Source organism: Puntigrus tetrazona, chromosome 25 (assembly GCF_018831695.1).
Source record: "Puntigrus tetrazona isolate hp1 chromosome 25, ASM1883169v1, whole genome shotgun sequence".
Taxonomy (NCBI): Eukaryota; Metazoa; Chordata; class Actinopteri; order Cypriniformes; family Cyprinidae; genus Puntigrus; species Puntigrus tetrazona.
Window position 1 is genome coordinate 6,379,096 of NC_056723.1, and position 26,405 is coordinate 6,405,500.

Genomic DNA, 26,405 nt, shown 5'->3' on the forward strand with positions numbered 1-26,405 from the left:
ACTTATCAAAAACATTTTTAATATTTTTTTTTTTTTAAAAGTGTCAAAGTGATACGTTATACAAAAATTCAACAGTCAAACTTCAATAAACATTCACCTCATAATACAAAATGGCTGCGTCAGCATTGTCGTTTTAAGCCAAAAGCTTTCCTGCGATAATACTAGACATAATACATACAGCACGTAGTAAATCAGGCGACATGCATAGCCAGCGACGCAAGAGCTTTATAAACACAAATATCACCATTTGCTTTGAAATATCAAAAATGTTTGGCAATGACAACGGAATGGCATCTATTGGCTAAATGCGCCTTGTGGTGAAATCCTGACCTTTTTTAACCCTTTGGAAAAATTTTAGGCTAATGAAATTGAGAAACATTTTCACTTTGTAGTGTGACGCTGAAAACGGTTTCCTCTTGTGTTCAGTTCTCGGTTCAAAAACTCAAATTCAGAAGTTTTTTTGTACAGTTTCAAGAACACTAGTGAATTCAAAAAAGCTTTAGCGGTCTCAAGTGCATTGATTGTATAAACATTTAATCCGAGCGCCACTTGACGAAGAGAATGTAATAAAAAAATATAATTCAAAAGGTAGCAAACGTTTTCAAAAAACCCAGATATTAACAAATACGCCATGATTACAACAAACAGGAATAACACTTGATGATTAAGAAGACTTCCTGTAGTCAAAAAGCTAAAAAAAAAAGTACCTCTTGACAATGAAAACGACTTTTTGCTTTCATAGTTGTCAGTTTCTGATTGCTAGTATCTTAATCCCAATGGAGGACTTCTAGTCACACCATGAGCAAAAAGACGTGACTATAATTGCACATTATTTGGCGAACAAAATCTCCACGTTTTGTTTCCAACAATGACATGTGCAGCATGATCTGACACACTATTGGCTGCTCCACAGTGCTCAAGTGAGGCAAACAGTGTGAAGAACACAAAAAGTGAATTCTTCTTTGAACTTCCCTTTACTAAGAGCCACCGTGAAGTGATTCTTTGGCACAAGGCTTTCATTGGAAGCCGTAACTGATGGAAGTCCATCGCTTGATCCTCCTGTAAAGAGAAACTGTAATACCTTTGCTCAGAGTCTCACATCAAGGAAGGTGCAGGTCCAAACCCATTCATTCACACCATTTATTCCCCAGAGTCCTGGCTGTCTGACTGCGGGGAATATTTCAGACGAAACGTCCCTGCAAAAACAAAAAAATTGCTTGTTTCAAAATTTAAAAAAAACTTTCATGAAAACTTACATTTACTTACAAAACTTACACGTCTCTGCTATAAAGCTAAGATTTGATTTCAAAAACAGTATCATAGCTATTGATCTATTTTGTGTTAGAATTTTAAACATGTATTTAAACGTATTTTTGGGTGAACTATTACTTTAATATATTCCTTTTTATATAGCTTTTTTTTGATGGGTTTCTGTTAAAACGTTTTCAACAATAGTTGTTTTTTTTTTTAAGAAAACTAAAATGCTCATGAAGTGAAGTTCTACCGTTCATGTTCGCGTGTTTATGTGCTCATATGTTAAGGATCTGATCTGCGCCATTCATATGCACAGAAACACATATTTGAATAGTCTTTTTGCAGCTTAATATTCACAGATATTGGTTTGAGTAATGACTTCCTTTTGATTTATTCACTTCTGTGACTTTTTACGTTATACAGTAAATTCCGTTTTTGTGACCATATTCCACAATTTCGTCCACGTTTTCCACATTGTGTAAATAGTTGGGCCCTAAAAAGTGTTCTTATTAAACTAAGCGTTCTACTTAATATCAGTGCTGTTACCTTGTTGAGCAGAGTCCATTGCTGGCTGCTTGCAGTCTTGTGCTCGATGCCCACTCAGCCCACAGTTATAGCAGGACACATTCCCTGTTTTCTTATGCCCAGAGCTTCCGTTTCCCATCATTCCATGGGGCTGGTACACCCCGCCCCCTCCCCCTAGAAAACCCTGCACCGGTGGAAGCACAAGATTTTGTTGTGAGTCATGTGATAGGCCGCTGTTGTAAATGGGCGGAGCCACCAGGGGGTAAGAAAAGGGCGAGGCGGTACCGCTTCCAGTAAGGAGGGGGCTGAAATGAAGCAAAGGCCCTAAGGTGAATACAGACGTTCCTGAAAACGGATGTGGAAAGTATCCGGCGTAGCTAGCCGGAAGTGCTCCGTATGAGCCACAGTTGCCGCTACAACCGCAAGAGCTACAAACGCACAATGAGGAACTGGAGTTAGTGCTGTTTGCTTGAACTGAGGCGTAGCCGCTATTCTCAGTGGCGGCTGGGCTAGAACTGGGCGTGACTGTGGGCGTACTGTTCACGCAGTATGTGTTCCCAGGTACTGCCGCCATGGGAACGTTGCTGGCTGTTGCTATTGGAACTCCACTGACAGGTGAGAAGGTGGGTCTGCTGGAGGAACTCGATGAGGGGCAGGAGGACGGGGTGGAGAAAGGGTACGATCCTGTGCGTGGAACAGAAGAGGACACTTGTAAATGTAAGGGTGGGTGGGAAACATGATGGAGGGTGTTAGACGTGGAGGTGAGAGCAGTGCTGGTCTCCACCATGAGACCTGCAGGGGAGCGAAGAACTGCGAGGGGCCCACAGGGCCCTGACACATCCTGGTGCCCCGGAGAACCGTCAAGATTCAAGCCAGGGAAGATGTTATCAAGCCGAACACCCACGGAGACCCCAGACCCAATTGGTTTGGGACGTTCTTCTGAACAGAGAGGGGGTGGACGAAGCTTGCGGGGAGAGTTGATAACGCGGCCTGGGGAAAGGAGGGGCAAGGATGGAGGGGGCAAATTCATTTGGGAGGGACAGAGGGAGGGATCATTCTGGACTGGGAGGACTTGGGCAGTAGGACGACTGGGTCCTGTGGATACTGCAGGATTAAGGAGAAAGCATGGTCGCTCTTTCTCACCAGGATCCAAACCAGACTCTAAACCTGACAGGAGATACAGACCCAAAATGAAATTATATGCAATAATTTAATAAGTAATAATACAAAAAGATACACACACACACACACACACATATATATATATATATATATATATATATATATATATACATTTATACATTTTTATCAGATTAAAACCCCAGTTCTTGACATGTTGGGACCTTTTTTACATTTGAATAAAACCAAAACTTCAAGACTTTCAAATCACACAAGCCAATATTTTATTCTTAAATGTTTAATAAATGTTTAAAAGAGAAATTTGACTTTTATCACTAAAAGAGCAACTTTCAAATTTGATGCCTCCCACAGGTCGCAAAAAAGTTGGCATGGGGCAACAAAAGGCTAAAAAAACAAGACATTTTGAAGATTCAGCTGGGAGAACATCTATCAGCTAATTAAGTTAACATGTTTAGCTATAAAAGAGAAGCAGAGTAAAGATGGGCAGAGGCCAAAAAATGTGTAAAAAGATTGTGGAATACACACACACACACACACACACACACACACACACACACACATATATATATATACACACACACATGCATACATATATAGATCAGATAGATAGCTAGATTTAAGAATTATATATAACAATACAAAGTAAACAATAGTTACCATTTTAATTTGTATATCTTTATGAATAAATGTATTCTTTTCTATATTAATATCTAATACATTTTATCAGTGTATACTGTATGTACAATTACAATAAACTATTTAATATCCATTATAAAAATATTAATGAGAAATATTCAGTTCTTACGTCTGTGAAGGTCTTTGACCCGGTCAAAAGAAGTGTCACGTGATAACGGGGTCATTGGACTAGAAGGAGCACTGGAATAGCCTGAGGAGGAGCTGCTGTCCCGTGGAATGGGCAACGAGCTGTTCTCGACGTCTACACGTAGCTCTTAACATACACACAAACAACAGATCATAATCTCTTGCATTCACTTTAATTTCAATGCTAATAACGTAAACATATTCATTCTTATTATTTTTGAGATGTGCGTGTACAGTACCACTTCCAGTGTGTGCATGTGACAGGGGTCCGACATGACTGGAAGGGGTCACTCTGGCAACCCCACCACAGGAAACAGGAAACTGAGACACCACGTATCTTTTCTCCAGCTTCTCTCTGACAAAAAAACAAAAATAGAGGTTACTTTTTTTTAACGTACCGTTTGATGATAAACAATGACTTGACGGCGAACGTCAAAGATTTATTTTATACAACGTCATTTCCTAGCAATGACACCTAGATGGCGCTCTGTACAAAAATATCCCTGCGCCTACTGCATGCGCATCATTCTACCAGTGCGTTCATTTGAGGCTGATCATGTGTGTAGACTTTTCAGAAACAGAAGTAAAAACAACATTTTCTCTCTCTCTCTCTCTCTCTCTCTCTCTCTCTCTCTCTCTCTCTATATATATATATATATATATATATATATATATATATATATATGAGATAGACATGATTAGGCTGATTCGAGTTCTAATGTGGCCTTTCAGTTCAGAAACTTTACAAAGTGGAGTGGAAAAAACATTTTAAGTTTTAACATTTCAGCTAGTGAGAACCACGAGACCTGTGAACCAGTACAACCTTTATTGTTGTTTCCAGGCATGGAAAACCTCCCGAGGATTAGTTCCTGTTATCTGTTAAGATATCTTAGCTCCCACAGCTCTACCTGAGCAATGGAAACTTGCTAATGTGATGGAAAAAGAATCTGAATGTATTCAGAGGAAAAGTTACTTGATGATCTCAAATGCAAAACTCTAAACATTTAAATTTAAGTACATAGTAACTATTTCATTAATGATACAATAATCTGCATTAAATAAGCTGCTTTAAAAACTGTTCAAAGGTTTGGGGGTCAATGTGATACTTTTTATGTTTTTGAAGTTTCTTGCGCTCTCAAAGGCTGCACTTAACTGATCAAAAAAATATTAAAATAGTAATATTTCATATTTATTATTACAATTTAAAAAAAACTTTTCTATTAAATGTAATTTATAGCTGTGATACAAAGTTGAGTTTTCAGGATCATTATTCCCAGCTTCAGTCACATGATTCATCAAAAAAAAAATCATTCTAATATGCTGCTTTACTGCTGAATAAACATTTTTATTATTATTAATATTATTATAAACGTTGACAACAGTTGTGCTGCTTAATATTTGTGTGGAAACCGGTATAAACATTTACTTAGATTTTTAAGAATGATGAATAGGAAGTTAATTTAATGTGTCCTTGTATTCAAAGTGTTCATTCCTTTCAGGAGAAAAAAAAAGAAGGAAAACCAAAATCCAGAGCTGACCAGAGTCACTGTCATTATTTATAGCACAAAAACATTTCCAGTCTATGCAAATTAGGTTAAATATAGATTGTACCTAATCACAACGCTCTTTTACCTGGCATATTAAACGGTGAGCTATTTATACGAATGAAAAGCAGACGAGAAGCTGAATTTTATTCAAAAGAGGCATTTGAGTAGGTTCTCCATTTATCATGGCAGAAGTAATTGCATATAAACAACCCCTCAATGTTTCCAAGGTCGTTTATGGAATGACGCACTCTGATAAAATATATCGGTGTCACAATTTAAGCCCAAATCACACTCACTTCTGAAGCTCCAGCTGAGTCTTTAGTTTCTTCTTGGCCCCCTGAGTGAGGTCGTACTTGTTGAGATCCTCTTCTGTGAGAGCGAGGAACTGAGAAAGTGAATAAAAAGATCATAATTTAGATAAGCTGTAGCGGGAGAGATATGTCAGGAAGGAAATATGTATTTCTTGGCTGCAATATCCGAAAATCTGCTCCCTAAACCTCTTTTCCAATAAATTTCGTATCTTATCTTTGAGACGGCTCTCATACCAAGGGAAGGAGCCACTTGAAGTCACGTACCTCCTCCATGGTTAGCTGTTTGAAGACAGGATAGTATTTATGCAACCGTAGTTTACGAAGCCAGTCCAGGATGCCGTTCTGCTCCGGGCTGGGCTGCTGGGACTGGGCCTGGGGTGCGGGGTTTGTGAGGTGCGTCTGAGGCGGGCTGGCATCTCCCAGGGGCACGGCAGCGCCGGGGAGGATGGCCACCGCTGTCTGAGGAGGGAGAGGGGGCAGGTGGGCAGGGGAGCTCTGAGGGAGGGGTGCATGGACGCTTAAGACCGGCTGGATGCTGGCGACACCGCAAATGGGCCTGGGACAGAGTAAGAGAGGGTTTATGGATGGAGAGAAGAGAGATGTGAGAGTGCTTGCTGTGAGGGGTTGTTAAACTCACCTGCTCACCCCCCTATACTGAAGCAGACAGCCCAGATCTGCAAAACACCGAAGTGACAAAGCGTGATTCAGAAATATAGCTTAATTTGACCTGAAATTTTTTTACATCAACATATGGTAAATACAAAAATTTCTCTGGCAAAATTATACTAAGTAACTTTATAAAAGAGATTTCTACACACATTAAATGCGGGACAGGACAGTAAAATACGTTTGACAGAAAGGGGATTAACCATCTAATCAAAAACTATGAAAATGGTAATATTGTGAAATATTATTAAAGTTTAAACTATTTGTAATATATTGAAATAAAGCTTGTTTTGAAATAAAAATTTAACATAAAATTTAGGTTATTCACAAATACCAAAATAACACCCGTTAAAGAGTTTTTTTCTTCTTTAGTTCTTTAAACTGAAAGTATATTTTAATTAAACTATTTTTTTAATGATAAAAAAAAATCATGAATTGCCATGAATTATCTCATCCTCAGTTACATCTACAGTTCTCCCCATGAGCCCAATTCAAGAGTAAAGCTATAAAACCGGCATTTTGAAGCTATAAAAATGAGTTCAGTTCCAGCTCTGCTCCAGATGGACCACTTGCAGTGATGTTATTCCAAATACAGTCTATTGAGTTGTAAACAACTGTAATATTAATAATAATAGTGTCCAGAAGAATTTATTGATTGCAGAGCCCAGTCTTATTCTACTTGATAACTAAAATTACATATTGACTGAACAATACAGCTGCTAAAATTTGTCTACAATACAAATGATCAAGCAATACAAATTTTGCACTTCTTTCTATGTAAGGGGGTTTCCGTCCCTTCCCCCGCATCTAAAAATAACATCACAGACACACATCTAGTTTCTAGTGGCCTTTCGTCCTATTAATAGTGCCCCAAGATGAGGTCACTTCTGAAGCCTCCTAGCACAAGCAGGTCAAATCAAATCCCCCCTGTGCTAAAACAAACTCCCCGTTTCCCCAAGAGATGGTGCGGTCCAGAAACAAACCTCTATAGTGACGCGTGAGGGAGGAACCATTGTGAAGCAGGAATAAGGGGCTTACTTGTGCTGGCAGAGAGCTGAGGTGAAGGCGAAGTACTGAAGAAGAAACGGACTTTGTCATGTTTGAGAACTTGAGGTGAAAGAGAGGTCAAGCATCTGTGGAGAAGAACACAATTCACAAATTAACAATTTATTTATTGAATATAAAATTAATCTATTAAACAAATGTATTTTATATTCAATAAATAAATAGGTAATTTAATGTGTGTGTGTGTATTTGCTGTCAAATGATTAGTACTGTTTATTTAATATGCATATAATATATATATATATATATATATATATATATATATATATATATATATATATATATATATATACACACACATATACACACACAAACACACATATATTTTTTTCTTGCATGCGTTTGTATTCATATATACATAATAAATACACAAAGTACACACTCATATTATGTAAACAAAATAAAAACTTATTTTGAATGTGATTAATCACAATTAATTATTTGACAGCATACATAAATAAACATATATAAACACATATATACACTTATATCATCTGTATATATCTGTATTTTGCCACTATATTTTAAACTATAAATTGTAAATATTCAGTTTATAACCCAGCTCTAGTAAAAACTAAATATAAATGAGAATTTGTTCTGTTTGTGCATTTCGTGTTAGGATTTAGAAGTAGAAATACCGAGGATCCAGTTCATGAGCGGAATCAAGTCCAGGCATTTGGGGCAGAAGTTTTTCTAGACATTCTTCTGGAAAGAGCTGAGAGAGCTGAAGAGGGAGACAAAAGAGACACAATCACAGGGTTTCACGACATTACATCTCGTCAGTGCTCATCAGTGAACACATTCACTGCTTTTCAACTTCACAGCACTTGATTACTCAACACAGTCAAAGCCATTTTGACTTCATACTTCCAGCTGAAGGTGAGAAATTGAGATGAATGAAGATGTTAAAGGGCTAGTTCTCTCAAAAAATGTAATTGTGTCATTAATCACTCGCCTTCACGTTGTTACAAACCTCTTTGTTCATCTTTGGAACGCAAACTAACATATCTTTGATTGTCTGCGTAGACAAAAACGTAACTGACATGTTCAAGGTACAGACACATCGTTAATACGAGAATAATTTTTGTGGGTAAAGAAAACAAAAATAACGACTTGCAATGCAATGATGATTCTCTTTCTGGTCGAAATGTGTTGCAGTACTCTCATTGAACCACTGAGGTCACATGGACTATTTTAACAATGTCCTTACTACTTTTCTGGGCCTTGAACGTGTCAGTTGTGTTGTGCTGTCTATGCAGGGTCAGAAAGGTTTCGGATTTCATCAAAAGCATCTACATTCGTTTTCCGAAGATAAACAAACTGCTTTTTCATTTTTGGCATAACTATCTCTTTAACATTTACCACTTTAGTAGTTTACTTTTAAGCCTTTTCATCTTTACACACCAGCTCAACATTTCTCACATCCTTGAAACGCAACACGAATAACTGTCATTCACCTGGGAGATGAACTCCACCACTTCCTGAGGGCTTTTGCTGACAGTCGACAAAGTGGAGTCGGACCACAAGGCCTTCGACCGAGAGAAAAATAGGACAAACATATATCACACGCCAAGTACATTTTACATGTTGGCCGCATTTGCTCTGTAAAAATATGACACAACCATAGAAATGACTGCTTTTTATGGAGATACAATCTAGAACAACACAAATAAAAAATATACAAGAAACTTTGTTCAGATTTTTAATAAGACTCGAAACTCACCTCCAGCATGTATTCTGTTGGTTTTTCTGATTTGGGTGTAACTCCCCTTAATTCAATTCTTTCAACATACACTGCAAAAAGACAAACGCCATGAGTATAAACATCCAAATATGTTGTACTGACTTTTACAAAAATCTGTTTCTTTTATGTACTATTCATCAAAAAACCCTTAAAAAAGTATCACTGTTTTCAAAAAATATGAAGCAGCACAACTGTTTTCAACATTTTAAACATTAAGAAACATTGCTTAAGTAAAAACCAACGCAATTACATTGTTTAAGTTAATTACTGAGTATCAGCCTTTCTGAAATACTCTGAAAGTTTATTGCTCATGAAATAATATACACTATTGAAGATTTGCCCTAAAAGGCTGGATTGTTTCTCCTTTGCATTCCACACAACAAAACCCAGCTGTATTTACCACATATAACTGAATGAGTTGCGTTCACTCCCCAAGTCTTGAATAAGAATTAAGACACGTAATCTCCAAAATGTATTATGGTAGTATTATCACAGACTGTTTGGATTCTATTAGAGGAAAGGGGTATGTGAGAAAATCCTCCAGAACTTAATAACCTCTAAGACGTTTTCTGGCAGGTTGGAACTCATTTGAGCATATTTAGCTAAAAAGGAAGAACCTGAGAGGCGAGAATTTAAGCCTCCAGGCAATTCATTTCACAACACACTTTGATGGAAGAGTCTTAACTGCTATTAGATCAAGTTCTAAAGCGCGGAAATGTATGTTATATCTTTTTGATGCATTTACTTGTATTTTTGTTTAAAAGTTTGGTGTCAGTAAGATTTCTTTAAAGAAATTAATTATTTTATACAGCATTACATTGATCAAAAGCAACAACATTTGTAGTCACACAAAAGATCTTTTTTAAAATAAATACTGTCTCTTTTTTTAGTTTTTTTTTATACTTGCTAATCACCAAAGTAACCTGGTAAAGATCATGTTTTCACAAAATTATTAAGCTAAACAATTGTTTTTAACATTGACAATTTAAAAAAAAGCTTCCTGAGCTCCAAATGAACACGAGAACGATATCTGATAAATCTGCACAATACGATTACATATATAATGTAAGCCAAAACTTTTATTTTGGATGTGATAAATCATTTGACATCACCAATTTAAATAGGTAAACCATAACCATGAAAATATTTTGTAATTCTGATTTTACTGTATTTGTAAAATGCCTTGGTGAAAATAAGATACTTTTTTAAATACCATTTTTAAAAAAATATTATCAGCACAAACAGTAGTGTACGTGACATTCATATAAGTGTGCCTCAAGTGTCCAGCTGAAGTGTGTTCATTTGTGCACACACACACACACACACACACACACACGAGTGAGCAGGACACATCCGGAGTCTGCTCACCGTAAACATGGGCGAGCGTGTTAAATATACCCTGCAGAGTCAGCACTTCCTGTAGTGTGTGTGGAGAGAGAGAAAAGGCTGAATGGAATACTGTGAGCTCAGTGCATCATATCAAAAGACACTATTCTTTCATTCTTTCATTGACATAAATATAACAACAAAAAAAAACACAAGCTAAGACGAAGCAACCACTCACACCAAAACATGATCTGCAAAAAATAAAAAGTCACACAGTTTTGGAGTGACTTGATGATTTTCTTTTATAAGTGTGCACAAACATACTCTTTGACAGTCACGTCTGTTTCTTCATCTCCAGCAGGCAAGTGTGAGCTCATCTGGAATGTTCTGTAGAGGAGGAGGCCTTCAGCAAAGAGAGATGCCCGCCTGCTCCTCCCAAACCATCCGCCAAACCCCTCATTACACTGTGTGTGTGTGTGTGTGTGTGTGTGTGTGTGTGTGTGTGCACGCCGCTGAGCGAAAGTGAACCACAAACCCCGAGAGAGATTTGTGAAGTGGTTTGAGACGACATTCACGGAGTGCAGACGGACGAAGACGAATGTGTGAAGTACCAACTAGATGAGATGCAAAGATATGATGTTTCTAATTAAGATATATATATATATATATATATATATATAATATATATATATATATATATATATATATATATATATATATATATATATGATATGTACGGATGGGGACGCGCTAAAAGATTTTACTTATCTTATACGATTTTCAAAATGTGAGAGACTGCAAACACGAGGACAAAGATTTCAACGTTTGGCTCCTATAGTGTTTGGTGTGCCGCAATGTGACGAAGACGGCACACCACACACCAACAGATTTTCATCCAGTCTCGATTGTGATCATGGGAAATCTCGTAAAACCTCTCGAGACTTGAGAATAAATATGTCGTCCAGGACCCGTTGTGTAAACTCTCAAATCTTTTTGTGCTGCTCCGTTACTGAGTTTGTTATTATGCGTTGGTCTTCTGTCAGCCCGCTTTCTGATTGGATATTGTTTCGTTTCACGTGATAATCTCCAGATTTTATAATATGCTTAATCTTATAATAGAACGTGATGCTTTCTGTGATGCGTTTTCGTCTAGAAATTTTACTTTAGAGCATATGTTTATTTTTTTATACTCTATATAAGAGCCCACATCCTGTTTTAACAATACACATTGTATTATTGTTGTATTTTTTTATATTCTAATGAATAACACATACATATAAATATGATTTTATATTATTGCTGTCAAATTATTAACTGCATCCAACTAAATTAATCACATCCAAAATAAATGTTTTTGTTTGTGTGTGTACTGTATATATATATATATATATATATATATATATATATATATATATATATATATATATATATATATATATATAAATGTATTTATATATAACTTAGATTATATATTATATTTTCAAAATATATACTGCACGTATATGTGTCTATATATACATAAATATACACAGTACACGAGTATATTGTGCAAACAAAAAAAGTCTTATTTTGGACAGAACTATTTTGTATAGCAATAATAAAAATAATTATAATGATTAATGTAACATTATTATCGCTATATAACTATTGTAAAATACACATCACACTTAATAAATTATTATACTACTATAAAATACTTACAACTTACTACATATATGTTAATTTATTAATATGGAAAAATGTTTATAGGAATAAGAACTATTCTAACTAAAATTATTATTATTCAAGAACAAAACACAAACATATCTTACATTATCTTCCCCCTTCCTCTGACCTTTCACTGCAGGCATTACTGAACTCTTCACACTTCGCTCATTGCACAGAGGCATTATGGGTATACACCTGCTATCTTTCCTGTCCTCCCATGTGAGCTTTCAGCACAGGGGTCTAATAATTCATTGTTCTGCACAGGTGCGACTGAACAAGTTGTTGTCGTTCATCGGTCAGTTTTTGATTCTCTATTTTCCACCTCTCCTGTCTGAATCCTCTGAAATGATTTTCATTGATTTTCCATAGGGGGGCATCATATTGTTTGGAATGCTTCAAAGAACTATACACTATAGTTCAAAAGTTGTTTTTTTTTAAGAAATACTTTTATTCAGCAAGTATACATTACATGATCAAATAGAAAACACTTCTGGATGGTAGTAATTATCATATGTAATGATTTTAATTTAATTTTCAAAATAACATGATGGACATTTAATGTTAATGTAGTATTTTAACTTATCTGTTGAGGAAAAATCTATTACAAATATCAAAGAAGAATATAAAATATAAATGTTTTCCTAATTAATGATCTAATAATTTGTGATTTGTCACAAAACAGTGGCAGTGTTGAATTTCTTTGAATTACAGTTGAGCAATTTCCTCTTCCTGTCATTCCAATTCAAAGTAAACATCCTGTCAGGCCAATTCAAGCATCCTAAAATCACTCATGAAAAGTCATGACTCAAAAAGAGGAACTTGATATTTACTCAGAAAACTCCAGGAAGGGTTGCTGTAATACTTCTGGACTCAATAGTACCATACAAAAGAACTATATGGATGGGTTTAGTGGCGTAAATAACATCATTTCATATACCGAAACTGAACAGTATTGGGGTCTCGGTAGATTTAATTCTGTTTTTAAATCAGACGGGATGCTTAAAGTATTGTTGTTTTAGTCTAGAGAGTCTTTCATGTAGGTGCACAAGGCATGTTATTTTCTCCGAAACTGTTCTGCATCTACATATTGGAAGGCCTGAGGTAGAGCTGGAGATTAAAATAATAAAAATAATAATAAATAAATATTGAACATGATTACCATGTGTGTATTCGGTGCTATATGATCTTTGCAATTGTGTCTTATGCGTGTAAAGAACATTATTTACTTTTACACACCGGTGCTCATCAACGTTAGAACCAAAACAATGGAGCAATCAGAAGACCCCGGAGGCGGGGCAAGCATTGCAAGCTTTGGTTGGCATGGTAACTTTTGGATTTGACACAACGTGACGGAGCAAGCATTCTGGAAAAAAAAATCCTGAGTGAGTGTCTTATGGTTTTAGACGCAAAGAAGTATTCTGTGTAGTATGAATCTAGAGTAAACACTTTCATGACAGGACAAGATCACTGAGATGGTGCTCTGCTCTCTCTCTCTTAATCAGCAGAGTTCTATTTGCATTCACTTGTTAAACGTATTTTCTACTTTTCACTTAGTTGTGAAATGCAACAGAACTTTAGACGCACCCATAACAACAAAAGGCAATAGTTTATTTAACCTTTTCTGATAAGAAGTGTGCAAAATCAAGCATTTTTGACAATCGTTTCTGTCCAGTCGTTATATCGCGTGTCAGAAAAGAACAGGCCAATCAGAAGAGAGACTCACGAATAGTAATTAGACCGGCCAAAATCTACCCGTTTTTGTCAAAACTCCTGAAATAAAATGAAATAAACAATCACTAATTGTAATAAGTGTTTAATTACTCAAGGTCGTATAATATCACCCAGCCCTTGCCTGAGGATGAGTATAATTTCAGCAAAGCTTCAATACTCTGAAATACTGCTTTAAATGTACATTTATAATACTTCTCGCTGTATTTAAACACCTCTCTTACACACATTATTGAACTTTTTTTTTTAATGCACTGACACACACATTTCTTAGTCTCTATGCTCTGTATACTTCGGATGCCCTGGGGCTTGCAGTTGCCGCATACCTGATGCCAAGCCGGCTAATCCAAAGATTTCTCCCATTCTTACAGCTCTAGTTACCCACTGAGCCTCAACCTGCACATACAAACACAATGATAACTCTAAACGCAGACATATGCGCGAAAAACAGACAAGCAGGTCAGAGTAATGGACGCCTGCACATCGATTTCGACATTAACTCGACAAACAGCAAGACTCCGCAGAACTTCTGGGAATTTCAAAGGACCCGTAAAAATCTTTGTTATCATTGTGAGATCCTGTGAAGTGCCCCTCTGAAGAACAGCTGTTTCAACCATCTTTTATCTGACTCGTGTATATACAGACCTCAGATGTTTTTGCGAAGTCGCTGACCAATCGGAGAGGGGTACTTTAGATTAAAGCCAATAAATATGTCGCGTTTACATGTGTAAATAAAGCCTTGTGATTTGTTTTGCTAATGAATGCGTGTGTGTGTGTGTGTGAGGGTGTTGACGGATGGCTAAAGCTCGTGTTGAAGGCATGCGGTGAAGCCCATGAGGTAATGTAGTGGAGAAGCATTAAATTACCAGCAGACAAAACAACAGTCTGTCTCTGCTCCGTCCGACCTGCTGCGTGCAGCCCCACTGAGCGCAAAACCCTTACTGAATGCACATTTCCATTATGTTATGGTATAGACATGCAATGAATGGAGCAATTCGACTCCCATTGCAGAGGTCATAAGAATATATACACAACCGATCATATCTTTAGCTGCAGGCATCTTATTTTATCACAAGGGCTAATATATATATTTACATATTATATTATATTATATATTATCTAATTGCAATTAATCGCATCCAAAATAAATGCGTGCATATTTATTATAAATACAAATATGTATGTATTTTTAAAAATATATATATTTTGATTTATTAAATATATGTATATATATTATATAAAATATAATATAGATATACAAATGTATACACACATGTAAATATTCTTTAAATACATACTGTGTGCATTTATAAATACATACAATAATACATACATACATAATATCCACAGTACACACATATATGTTCTTTAAATTCAAAATATATTCTAATTAATTTGTCCATTTACAGTTTACAAATAATTGTTTATGCCATGTGTGTATTAGAAATTGTGTACATATATGTTTGTGTGCGCGCGCATGTATATTAGTGCTGTCAAACTATTATTCATGACTCACAATTTTAAATAATGTAAATAAATACATTTACTGATAAATAACCAGACGTTTAAAATACGAATCGCAACCATTTCGAATTGCAACCTTTTTCAATTAACTTTCTATTTCATTGAACAGCTGTCCATTAATCTAGATTAGAACATTGATTTGTTTATGTATAGAAACTTCTAAAATAACAACCAGTCAACCACACTTTAGAAAACACATAGCAGCACCCCAGCATTGTGAATGCAAGTAGTGTATTTCTCTTTGAAAATTAAAAAAAAAAAAAAATGTAGAAAAACAGTTGCTGATTATACAGGAATAAACCATTGAAATAAACAGAGAATGTGCACGACATTCTAAAATGCACGTCTTTCTTATAAATGAGCAGTTTGTGGACTCCTTAGTGTGTGAATGTGACATCTGGTGCTATTGCTGCCTGAGCCAACAGCAAGATAAAACAGGACCAAAAATACAGACTTATGCTCACAGCAGAGCGCAAGTCAAAAAATGACAGCACACGCATCCCGAGCAAAACTTGTGTGGACATGCAAGTACGGGTAAGATATAGTAGGCTGTGTCTCTAATATTCTCCTCAGGATTAAAATAGAAAACTACACAGTCTTTCACTTACGCACAAACCAAGAATTAAACCTTGGAAATCCGCCTGGCCGAGTTTTCCGTCAAACACGAGGCAAACTCTCTCATGTTCCGCTAGTTGAGAAGGCGAACTCTGGGGACTCATACAAACCCTGTATTTACAGTCTGTCCACGAGAAGACACAGAGTTCACACAGAGTACAACAGCAAATTATCAAAAATCCCATAACTAAAGCTGAAAAACCCATTAAACCTGATAAGCGCAGAGGACCGATCTTCAACCGGATATGAAACACACTGAGCGTATTTCAAGTAGAACGCCATTTGATTTTAATCAAAACAGAAAAACATGCTGCATTTCAGATAAGATGTTAAAACACCGGAATCAAATCGGGTTTTGAAAAATTATAATCACAGTAGCAAGGCAAAAGCAAACAAAACAGCAGACCATAGTCTGCCAGCAACGTAAGTTACTCAATATTATCCAAGTGTTTTTTTTTTAATATGACAGCACTCTTGTGTAATATTGCTTATTTAGTCTTTGTAGATCTCTGTGTGGGTATCGATTTAATCCAGTTTGTGCACCTGATACAGTCTTAGACCCATTGTTTCGTGTGAAGGATGCTGCTCTTGGCAAAACAAAATCCCACGCTTAATTTCTACCCGTCTAAAATAAAAATATAAAGTACGTAAATTTTCTTTCGTAGGGCTTGCCTGAAATCATTGAACTAAGTAGTGAAGACGACATGCAAACCGAAAAACATGTTTAGAAATGATGACTGATGCATTACACCTTAGTTCATGGTTTTTAAATGAATGTGGCTTTGTTTTAGATAAAACGAATTTGGCTACAAATAATTTTGTCTACACTTTTCAACAACACAGTTTTTGTTGCAATGAAAATTGTCCACTCTCATCTTCCCCCGGAACTATATATGCCAAACACTAAAATAGTGTAATCATTTTAATGTTGACAAAAAAATTTGAACAGTAAGTACAAAACATTTTGAAGTAATAAAAAAAATTATAATAATAAATAGAAAATTACAAATATTGTACTAAATTAAATTAAAAATAAATTCACAAAATGTTTAAAATTACAAAAAAAATGTAAATTACAATTTTAGAACAAATAGACAAGTCAAGCAAAAAATTACAAATGCACATAGCAAAATTAATATTAAATGTAAAATATAAATTAAATTAAATTTGAAAAACAAAGTGTTTTGTTGACCTTATATGCTATATGTAACTGTCAATTAAAAAAATAGAAGTATTGTTAATATTTTAAAATAAAATATAAAAATTATTTTAAAAACACAAAATTACAGCACTAAAATATTTCTATATTGCTCAAATATGTTCAAAACATAAAAAAATAAAATGTAAAAACTAATAGAAAATGTTATATAGAAATAAATATATAAAATAAAGAATGACAAACATACAAAGCAAAATTATAAAAAATATAATGAAATCTGTTATGAAAAGTGTTATGTTGTGCATATATGCTATATGTTATTGTTAACAAAACAGTAATTTAAATAAAGCTGTAATAATAATAATAATAATCTTTTAAACTGTTGAAAATTTGAAATATTGCATTGAAATAAATTAAATATATTAAAAATTACTGAAATATGTAAGATTTATTTAATAACAAACTTAAAAAAGTAAAAGCACATGACAAAAACTTTAAATGAAAAAGAAGAATAACATGGTTGTTCTTGGATGGACAACCAAAAACACACTTCAAGTTCAACCATTTAAGTCAAAAACTGGCTAGATCTATCAGATCCTGGATTATCACCTAAAACTAATGTCCTTCTGCAAGCTAACTGTCACCCTGATTAATTTATCCTCCTCCGCTGGAACAGACCTGAGGAGAAAGGAGACAATATCCTCCACCAGCTGTCTCACATGAATAAAAGTTTGGTTTAAAAGATTTCAGGATGTGCATTCTCTTTCCAGCTTCTGTACTAGAATGTGTCTTTTTTTTGTCAAGTTCTAGCATTAGAAATTTAGGATGACTGACCCTGTTTAGAAAATAAAGTGTGTTTGTGGATCCAAAGTTACTCACCTTTGCTGGGTTTTCCGACATGCATTTTGAGTGGCATTTCCTGGCGCAAGAGAGATGGACTTGGCAGCATGACCTCAGGACTCAAGCCTTCATCTGTCTGACCTCCCGTGACCTCGAGCTGCACGTTCTGGAAAAAAAAGGTTAAAGGTCAAATATTGTCTGAACAGGTCTGCCACTTTAAATTCTCAAGCTTGTTACAGCTTAACTGGCTGCTAATGTTTTTAACATTCACTAGCTGGGAAAACTTTATCGTTATAACTGTATCGCGTTATTCTTTAATATTGAGAGCACTTTTTAGAACTACATCTTTATGTTTATTTTAATTGCTATCTTTATACTTCTTTTCCTCGGTGTGAACAGACCTTTATTGTTTATTAGATGTAACGATCACTCTTCGAGATAAAAAAAATTGGCAATTAAGAACTGTTCTGATTTGATTGATTTCAACGTTTGAACTAAGAACATGAACTTTGTATATCGCTAAACAGTTTTTGATACTGTGTTTGATTAACATCTTGACATTCAATAAAACAAAACAACTGCTTCAGACTTGCATAAAAAAATGACTCATGAACTTTCTGGTAATAGATGACTGTTCTATAATTAGTCATCCTGGTCAACCTAGTGCACACGTGTCTTACATTATGTAATTTTTCATCACTTTAGAGTAGCACATCTAAGAATTAAATAACACATAAATTGAAATACGTTAAACTTTTTGGCTGCGAATTGTCAAACCAAAAAACCCATTCTGACTCACTAGCTAAATACTTTAGCTTCTCCTCCTAATTTTTGCTCTGAGGTTACATCTTCCAGCTCGCTAAAGCAGAGTAGGAGCAAAAAAGGCCGGTACCACATATGCTAAGCACAGCAGCTAGTAAAAGTCAGCTCTGAAACCAATTAGGACTGCCGTACAGTCCACTGCTGCCACATCCACATCCCACGCTGCCAAATCTCTGTTCCTCTCTTCCTCTCTTTGAAAAACATGCCCTTCTGTTGAAGACTCAGCTGAAGTGTGGCTCATAACACAAAGGAAATAAGTCCTTGGAAAAGTACAGCTGAGTAAATCCATTCTTAGCAGACAAAGAAGAGCGAGATGAGAAAAGTGAATCAGCCGCATTTTTAAGCACTATCTGAATAGCTGTTTTTGTGTCACTTCAAAGTGATATGGCCTTCGTTTTACATTCACAATCTGATATACAGTACTATAATTTAGGACAAAATACAACAGTCATTGGGGGGAAAAGTAGAACAATCTTTCATTCTTCCTTCAAAATATATTTTTTTGGAACAACCTGAGGGATGACAGAATGAAAAATCACAGTTTAATTTTTATTCCTGTCAAACTTACAAAAATATGGCGCCTATTTGTGCCTCTGTTAAAAGTGGGAAGTGGTCGATTTTTAAACAGCGCTATTTAAAATTTAATTCAGACAATTACAATCAAAGCATCACAAAAAAAACGCTCGAGACAAAATAGCATGTGTTTTTGTTGATGTTTAGGCTAGTGTAAAGGCCTCTTGAACAAGCGAGCAGTCGGAGCTTCCTGATGAATCACAGGAGAGTTACACAGAGGGCTGATTTAAGCATGGAGAAATGTGCTGAGCTTCACTTCATGAAAGCCAAAACCAACAAATCACTAAATAGAACCGCCTTCTCTGCCTTCACAGGGTACTTTCCCACTACACACGTTCAAGCACACGTTTCGGCAGCATGTGTGTATGTTATGAGCCCATGTCTGTACAGATAACACGATACAGTTCAATGGAGATTCAAGTCTGACAACACAAGGAATCTGCAATAAAAGGCTCCACATCATGAAGTGTTTTATCGCACTTCATCAACTTGCATTTTGGCGCAACTTTGTTTTGGATTGTGCTCAGACAAAGATTTCTGCTTGGATTGCACTTTATGTTTAAACTACGCAACAATTCTTTATGGTAGTAATTACAGAAATTGATATCAGGTACCCTCTCATCATAATCGCATTAATTGCTAAATCATGGTTACCAAAAATAAACATTAAAAAAAAAAAAAATGCAATAACGGCTGCTGAAAATTCAGCTTTGGTATCCCAATAATAAAATGGAGGTTTAAAATATATTCAAATACAAAACAGTACTTATAAATTGAATTTCATAATAATACTTCATAATATTGGTTTTATTTTAATACTTTATATTATGCTTTTTATTGTAGTTTTAATCAAATATATACAGGCGGTGAGCATAACAGGCTTCTCTCAAAAAACCTTTTAAAAACTATTTCTAATTATTTTCATTTTGACCAGTATTGTGGATGGCTAATTAGGGTGCATTTACCACTATAGGGTTTCCAATCAGATTCCACATCCAAATTGGTAAAGAGCATATTTTGCATTTTGTCTATAAAACTTCAGCACAAATTACGGAGAAAAGTGGCACGGTTCCTTTTAATGGCAGTATCCCAGTCTCACAGAAGTTGCTGTGCCATTCATAATTCCTGCATGGACGTGTCATGAACAAGAAGACAAAGCGCAATAAAATTGTTATATATATACTAGTTTTTTGGAGAGGATTGGATGACACCAACTAAGAACAAATAAATAGATATTACACAGCAGCTGTGTGCGCATCGTGTCAGCACATATGTCATTTTGACAAAATTATTCTAGAACTACAGCATAATATCAAATTCTATAATGAAAGGGTTTTGTTATTGTAAGAACAAATGTCTTGCTGGTTCTGTCACTGTTTTTTGAAAGCATGTTTGTTGACTCACCAAGCTGACATTTTTGAGTTACAACATAATTACACATTTGCAATATTACATTACACACTGGGTTTAAACAAGTGCAAGTGTGAGTCTCATGCCACAGTAAAGGCTTTGATTTGTTGAGCTCACTCCTGAACCTCCAGGAGAATATGGAACGAATTCAAAATAATAGTAAACACTCCTCAGTTGTTAATCGTGAGACTACTCGTGGCTGAATTGCTTGTCGGTGCCAGATGACCCCAGTTTATTATTGTTGCTCCAGGTGCTCCCCATAGATACTGCTGAATAAATCAGGTCTGACCTGTTTATCTTGGGGTGCATGGCCTAGTGTTTAAAGATTGAGGCTAGTAAGCAAAAGGCTGAGGGTTCAAAATCCATCAGCATTGCTGAACTGAGACACTTAACCCCAGGTTAAACTGAGGGGACAGTGCATGCTGCGTTGGATAAAAGTGTCTGTCCAAGTTGGCGCCAATATAGCCTCATGGCTATAGTCCTCTTGGCGATCCGAGTTTGAATCCCGTCCTTTGCCGATGCTGCTCCCCTCTCTCTTCACCCTCCTGTCAATTGCTGTCCGAAGCCACTCCTCCCTGAATGCATATATGCTCATAGACCAGAATACCAGAGACAACATCACTACAAATCACCTATCGCACCGTTGAAAAGTTAGTTCACCTCAAAATTACAATTCTGTCATTACTCACCCTCATATCGTTCCAAAGAATTGTTAAATCAAGTTACTTTTGTTTTATTTATGCACAAAAAGTATTTTTGTTGCTTTGCAAAACTGAAGTTGAGTCACTGATGTCACTGTTTAACAGATGTTCTTACTAAGTTTCTGGATCTGAGAACGTTACAGTTTCATTTCTGTCTATGAGATGGACAGAGCTCTCAGATTCCATCAAGAATATGTTCATTTGTGTTCCAAAGATGAACAAAGGCCTGGTGTTTGGAACAACATGAAGGCGAGCAATTAATAACAGAATTTTCATTTTGGGGTGAACTAGGCTAAGCCTAAAAAAAAATCAATTTATTACTTGTAATATTTTTGGGCTAAAGTTTTGAGAACATTAATACAGACCAGATAACTCTAAACGAAAGCTAGTGATCACTACTGCAAGAATGTTTGTTCATATCATGGTAAGAACTTTCAAAAATAGGCCTATTATACAAAGTTCTGTGCTTAGTTATGTATACATAGATGCCTTATTAGGCAATATACATAAACCAATACGCTATATTGTAGCGGTCTGACTTCACATCATTCACCAGAGTAATCAATGAATATTCAGAAGATGCAACAATCATGCACAAAATGGCTCAAAGGCTTCACAGTATGGTGAACGACGTCAAATTCACCGTTCCAACATGGCAGCCGCTTCTACAGGCCTGGAGCTGTCCAATAGGGCGTTTATATATGTCTGTGGTTCTGGAGAACAATCTCTGATAGCTGAGAACCAACCGCTTTGAAGTTGTGAAGAGGTAGTGGCAGATCTTGTATTATATTCTTGTATTATATTCTGTATTATAAAGTATATCCAAAAGAAACAGATATTGAACAAGTAGCAATGGAGCACAGGAAATTGGTTCTGTGCTTCCACATTTGTTTGGATTTTGCCATGTGGACATTGCCCTCAAAAGAGAAGACAGATTAACATTAGGGGCTGAGTTTAAGCGAAATAAATTATTGGAGAAGACCTACATACGTCATCGGAGAGAGGTCTGAGAAGATTCAGTTATGATTATGTTGATTCAGCAAGATCAAAATATAAAAAAAGAGGAAATATAAAACATTTAGAGAATAAAGTGAATTCCATTTCGGATTTAAATGCTTCTCACCTTGCAGCATGGACATCCGCCCTGGCAGGAGTTGAAGGTGGATGTTGTGACGTACGAGGAGAAGGCCGGGGTCGAGCTCACGTTTGGGAGCGCAGCGGCGCTCGCCCCGCCCCCGTGTGACGTCGACGGCGCCTCACCAACTGTCACCTGAAGGATCTCCTGGATCTGCGTCAACTCCTGCCTCAGCACCTGTTTTTGATGAAAACTAAACGCGGGGTGGTTCGAAGCCATCGTGAAGAGGAGCAAAAACTGCTCTCCCGTCTGGCCATCATTAAGCTGAAGTCCGTAGTTGTTAATGATGGTGTCTATGTGAGTGAGGGTCCGAAACAAAACTCCCGCCGCAACGCGGTTGTCCGAGCTGAGGAGCGCCAGGGAGACGAGCAGCTTGCTCCTCACGACCTCGTCCGTGATGTTGGTCAGGTTAGCGAGGTCAGCCGGGTTGTTGGCTTTGATTTCTGCGTCCCTCAGTGAGTGGTAGTCTTTTCGCGCAAGGTCTTCCAAACACGAGCCGAGGAAGCGCAGCTCAATGGGAACGCAGAGGTCCAAAAGGCCGCAGAGAAACTCAGCCCTCTGAGCCGAGCTCAACACTGAGAACCATCGGTAAACCTCCTCTCTCTGAACAAAGCATCTGTTCTCAACCATCTTAGACGGTGCTCATAACATGCAGCAGATATTAAAAAACAAAGTTCATACAGCAGTGATTGACGGCCTTTACAAACTTTACAAACTTCCAACGTAAACATCCATGGACTTATAGGTAAGTGGTCAGTCTGAGCGTACCAGAACCCCTAAAAGAAGACACACTACATAGTTTCCTTCGCGTTTTGTGTGCCTGCGATTGCATTATCTCGCCAGAGCCTATTAGGATATTTAAGAAACAAATTGTGTTTACTGTAATCCCAGACGCGCGGCGTCGCAGCCCCTCTGCCCGCCTGTGTCTCTCCTTTTTCGGCCAGCCCCCCTGCGTGATCCCCACGTCAGCCAGTTATTCAATAGACTCCAGGACGCATTATAAAACAAGAACATTTCTTTCAGATCTTCTAGTATCCGTCAGACCGATTCGTCCGGTTGAAACCACCGCAACTGCCGTACACGCGCAAAGGAAACGTCGTCGGGCAATAAACATTTTGAGTGGAGAACTCCCCAATTGTAACACTTTGACTAGTCGAATGGACGTCAGTGTACGCGTATATTCCTTCGATGGACGCTAAAGTAACGTTTTTTATGTTTTTCTTTTTAAAAACGTGACACTTTATCTGCTGCTTTATTTGCACTCACGCGAGTGAATTAATCAACGGTTTTGTCGCTCGATCATTACGCTGCCGTGAAGTCGAGTAAGGCAAGCTGAGTGTAGCTCACTGTCCCGAACTTCGTGCAAACCCCGCCCACGCTTGAATTTCATTGGACGAACGGCTTGTCAGTGATTATATTCTGCGCTGCGATTGGGCAAAGCGACATTCTTGTGTATCTCTCAAGCGCCTGCAGTCATATTTAATGTGGACTGTAAAATATTGTATGATTTAAAGCGAAAGTGTACATTAACTTAACATACGTGCGTAAATTAATTTTAAACACGAGGTAAATGTATTTGGCTGTTATAAAACAATGATTTATCGCTCTGGTGGAAGTACAGGAAACACCCTTTTGAAGTATGCTTTTTGCTAAAGGCAAATATTGGAAACCTCTGGTTTTCCCATTTTATTACGTAAACTTTCCCGAAGATGGCGCCAACTGTCCCAGGACTCAATCAGGACAAGCCTTCTAAATATTCTCACCCAATCTAAAAGATTCATATTTTCTCAAATATTTTCCTCTTTGTCATATTTGTCTAAAGAATACCAGAGTCGTTTACAAATTAAACACGCAGTTCAATTAAGCATTTACAATAGATAGGTAGATGTTAATTTCTACTGATTACTGTAATCATTACAAGTTCTATTAATGTTAATTCGTGTTAATTAACAGAAACATACGTTGTATCTAGCCTATTTACAATATGAAAAAAATAATACTAAATGGCATATTTATAAAATATACATTAACAGATTAAAACATGATGCACAAAAACTATTTATTTTTAGTTCATGACACCTATTTCAAGAACCACTTACAGAAAAGATGAGTACTGTAAGATGAGTAAACTTACGTATAACCTAATAAGTGTAAAGTGCTGGCTGCTGAAAGTGTTACTGATTATAAATAACCACTAGAGGGAGCAACTGGCCCTCACTGTGACTGAAATTTAGACATTTTTGATGCTCAAGCAAAAGTGGTGGGTGTTCAGATTTAAAGCTTTGAAAATATATGAATCCAGTGCTAGTCCAACTGGTGGGGTGCAATAAATAAGCAGACGATTTAGAACAGGCAAACTGAGGTTGGGCACGAGTACTTAAGTGTGTAGAATTAACAGCAATGATTGATGATGAAATGATTTAAAACATCACATTTAAAGAATTTCAAGCATCAAGCATGAGCATTATTAGTAATTTGGTGTTCTATAGTAATTTCAGTGGTATCTTTTGGACTAATTCAACAAAGCAAAAACTACACAAGGTCAAGCTAACAAAAACACTGGTGTGTGCTTATTGCGATAGTTACAGTATTCAGCAAGAAAAGCAAAGAGACGTGCTTTCTGAGGGTTTTATGAGTTGGCTAGTGAGTGGGATGCCAAAGATGTTTGTCTGATACATATGTAGAATCACTTTCACCTACAATCCACATTAAAATGACTGCCCTATGTACTCAAGAGTTTGAGTAGATTCACCATGTTCATCTCTAATACAAACCCAAAAACCTTTGCTAATGTCTTTCTTCTGTTGCTGCCCTGAGACGGTTAAGAAAAGGTAATTTTATAACTCTCCAAATTTTCAATAACAGCCTTCTTTCACTTGTGCTGCAGGGGTGCGTGAGTCATCATGGCCTGTTTTGCTAACAAGTCTGAGTGATGTTGAGTCTCTAGACTTAAATTCATGGTAAGGCTCCTCAGGCCTCAACCAGCCACAGCCATAGTGTGTCTGCATCAAATTCCACATGGTACGGTGGAAATCACACAATTATATTTTCAAAATGTCATCTGCCGCATTTAACAATTTTGTGGAGCTATTAGAACACGATAAAGCCTGTACAACTACATACAATCATTTATAATTTGTTAATCTGTTATTTTAATGGTTAAAATGCAATAGTCTGTCAAAGAAATCGTGACTGTTGATAAGTACAACCAAAAGTGTCATTCTGAAATGATACTTCTTGTGCCTAATGCACTTCTGTTTTATCTCTCTTATATACATATACTCTTCCACATTCTGTCTACTAAAGCCACTTTATAAAATCTCCCCGTTCTTCTCTAATACTAATCAAGCCAACAGCAGGCTATCACTTAAGTAGCCTGATAAGCTAAACCATCATACGCGATAAGTTAACGTCGCTCAATCAAACAAGTTTGATTGAGCGTGTAATATACATACATGAATCACATGAAATTACTTCGAGTCAAACTGTAGGTGACCTGTTTACTGCATGAAACCTGGGTTCTCACTACCTGCTGAGCCAAAGCAGCATGTCAGAGTATTTTTACCCAGCTTCGTCAGAGCTGATCCCCAGTAATTGAGAGGATAAATATCCCTCCTCGTCTTTACAGACTGTAACACAAAATTGCAAGTCAAAACTAAAGGTATGATTACATGAATACAACAAATATATATTTAGTGCTGTCAAATGATACTCACGATAAATCTCATCCAAAAATGAAAGTTATTGTGTGTACATTTATTCTTTTTTATAAACACACACACATGTATATT

General features: G+C 36.5%; 1 protein-coding gene across 1 annotated transcript; it reads right to left on the minus strand.

The window, feature by feature from the left end:
* Nucleotides 1–26,345, minus strand: zcchc14 (zinc finger, CCHC domain containing 14). Its single transcript, XM_043228532.1, has 13 exons — nt 22,603–26,345; nt 18,013–18,139; nt 9,054–9,124; nt 8,788–8,859; nt 7,969–8,054; nt 7,304–7,398; nt 6,237–6,273; nt 5,864–6,155; nt 5,585–5,673; nt 3,981–4,096; nt 3,725–3,868; nt 1,801–2,946; nt 1–1,196 (listed from the first exon to the last, which is right to left on the minus strand). Exons 1-13 carry the CDS (start codon nt 23,242–23,244, stop codon nt 1,141–1,143), a joined length of 2,973 nt encoding a protein of 990 aa, XP_043084467.1. The 5' UTR covers nt 23,245–26,345; the 3' UTR covers nt 1–1,140.
* Nucleotides 26,346–26,405: the final 60 nt, after the last annotated feature.

Excerpts from the sequence above, each read along its gene's own strand:
- zcchc14 (XM_043228532.1), bottom strand. The coding sequence starts at position 23,244 with ATGGTTGAGAACAGATGCTTTGTTCAGAGAGAGGAGGTTTACCGATGG. Across the intron at positions 8,055-8,787 it reads TGGTGGAGTTCATCTCCCAG|CTCTCTCAGCTCTTTCCAGA; the intron begins GTGAATGACAGT and ends CTCCCTCTTCAG. Across the intron at positions 6,156-6,236 it reads CAGTATAGGGGGGTGAGCAG|GCCCATTTGCGGTGTCGCCA; the intron begins GTGAGTTTAACA and ends ACTCTGTCCCAG.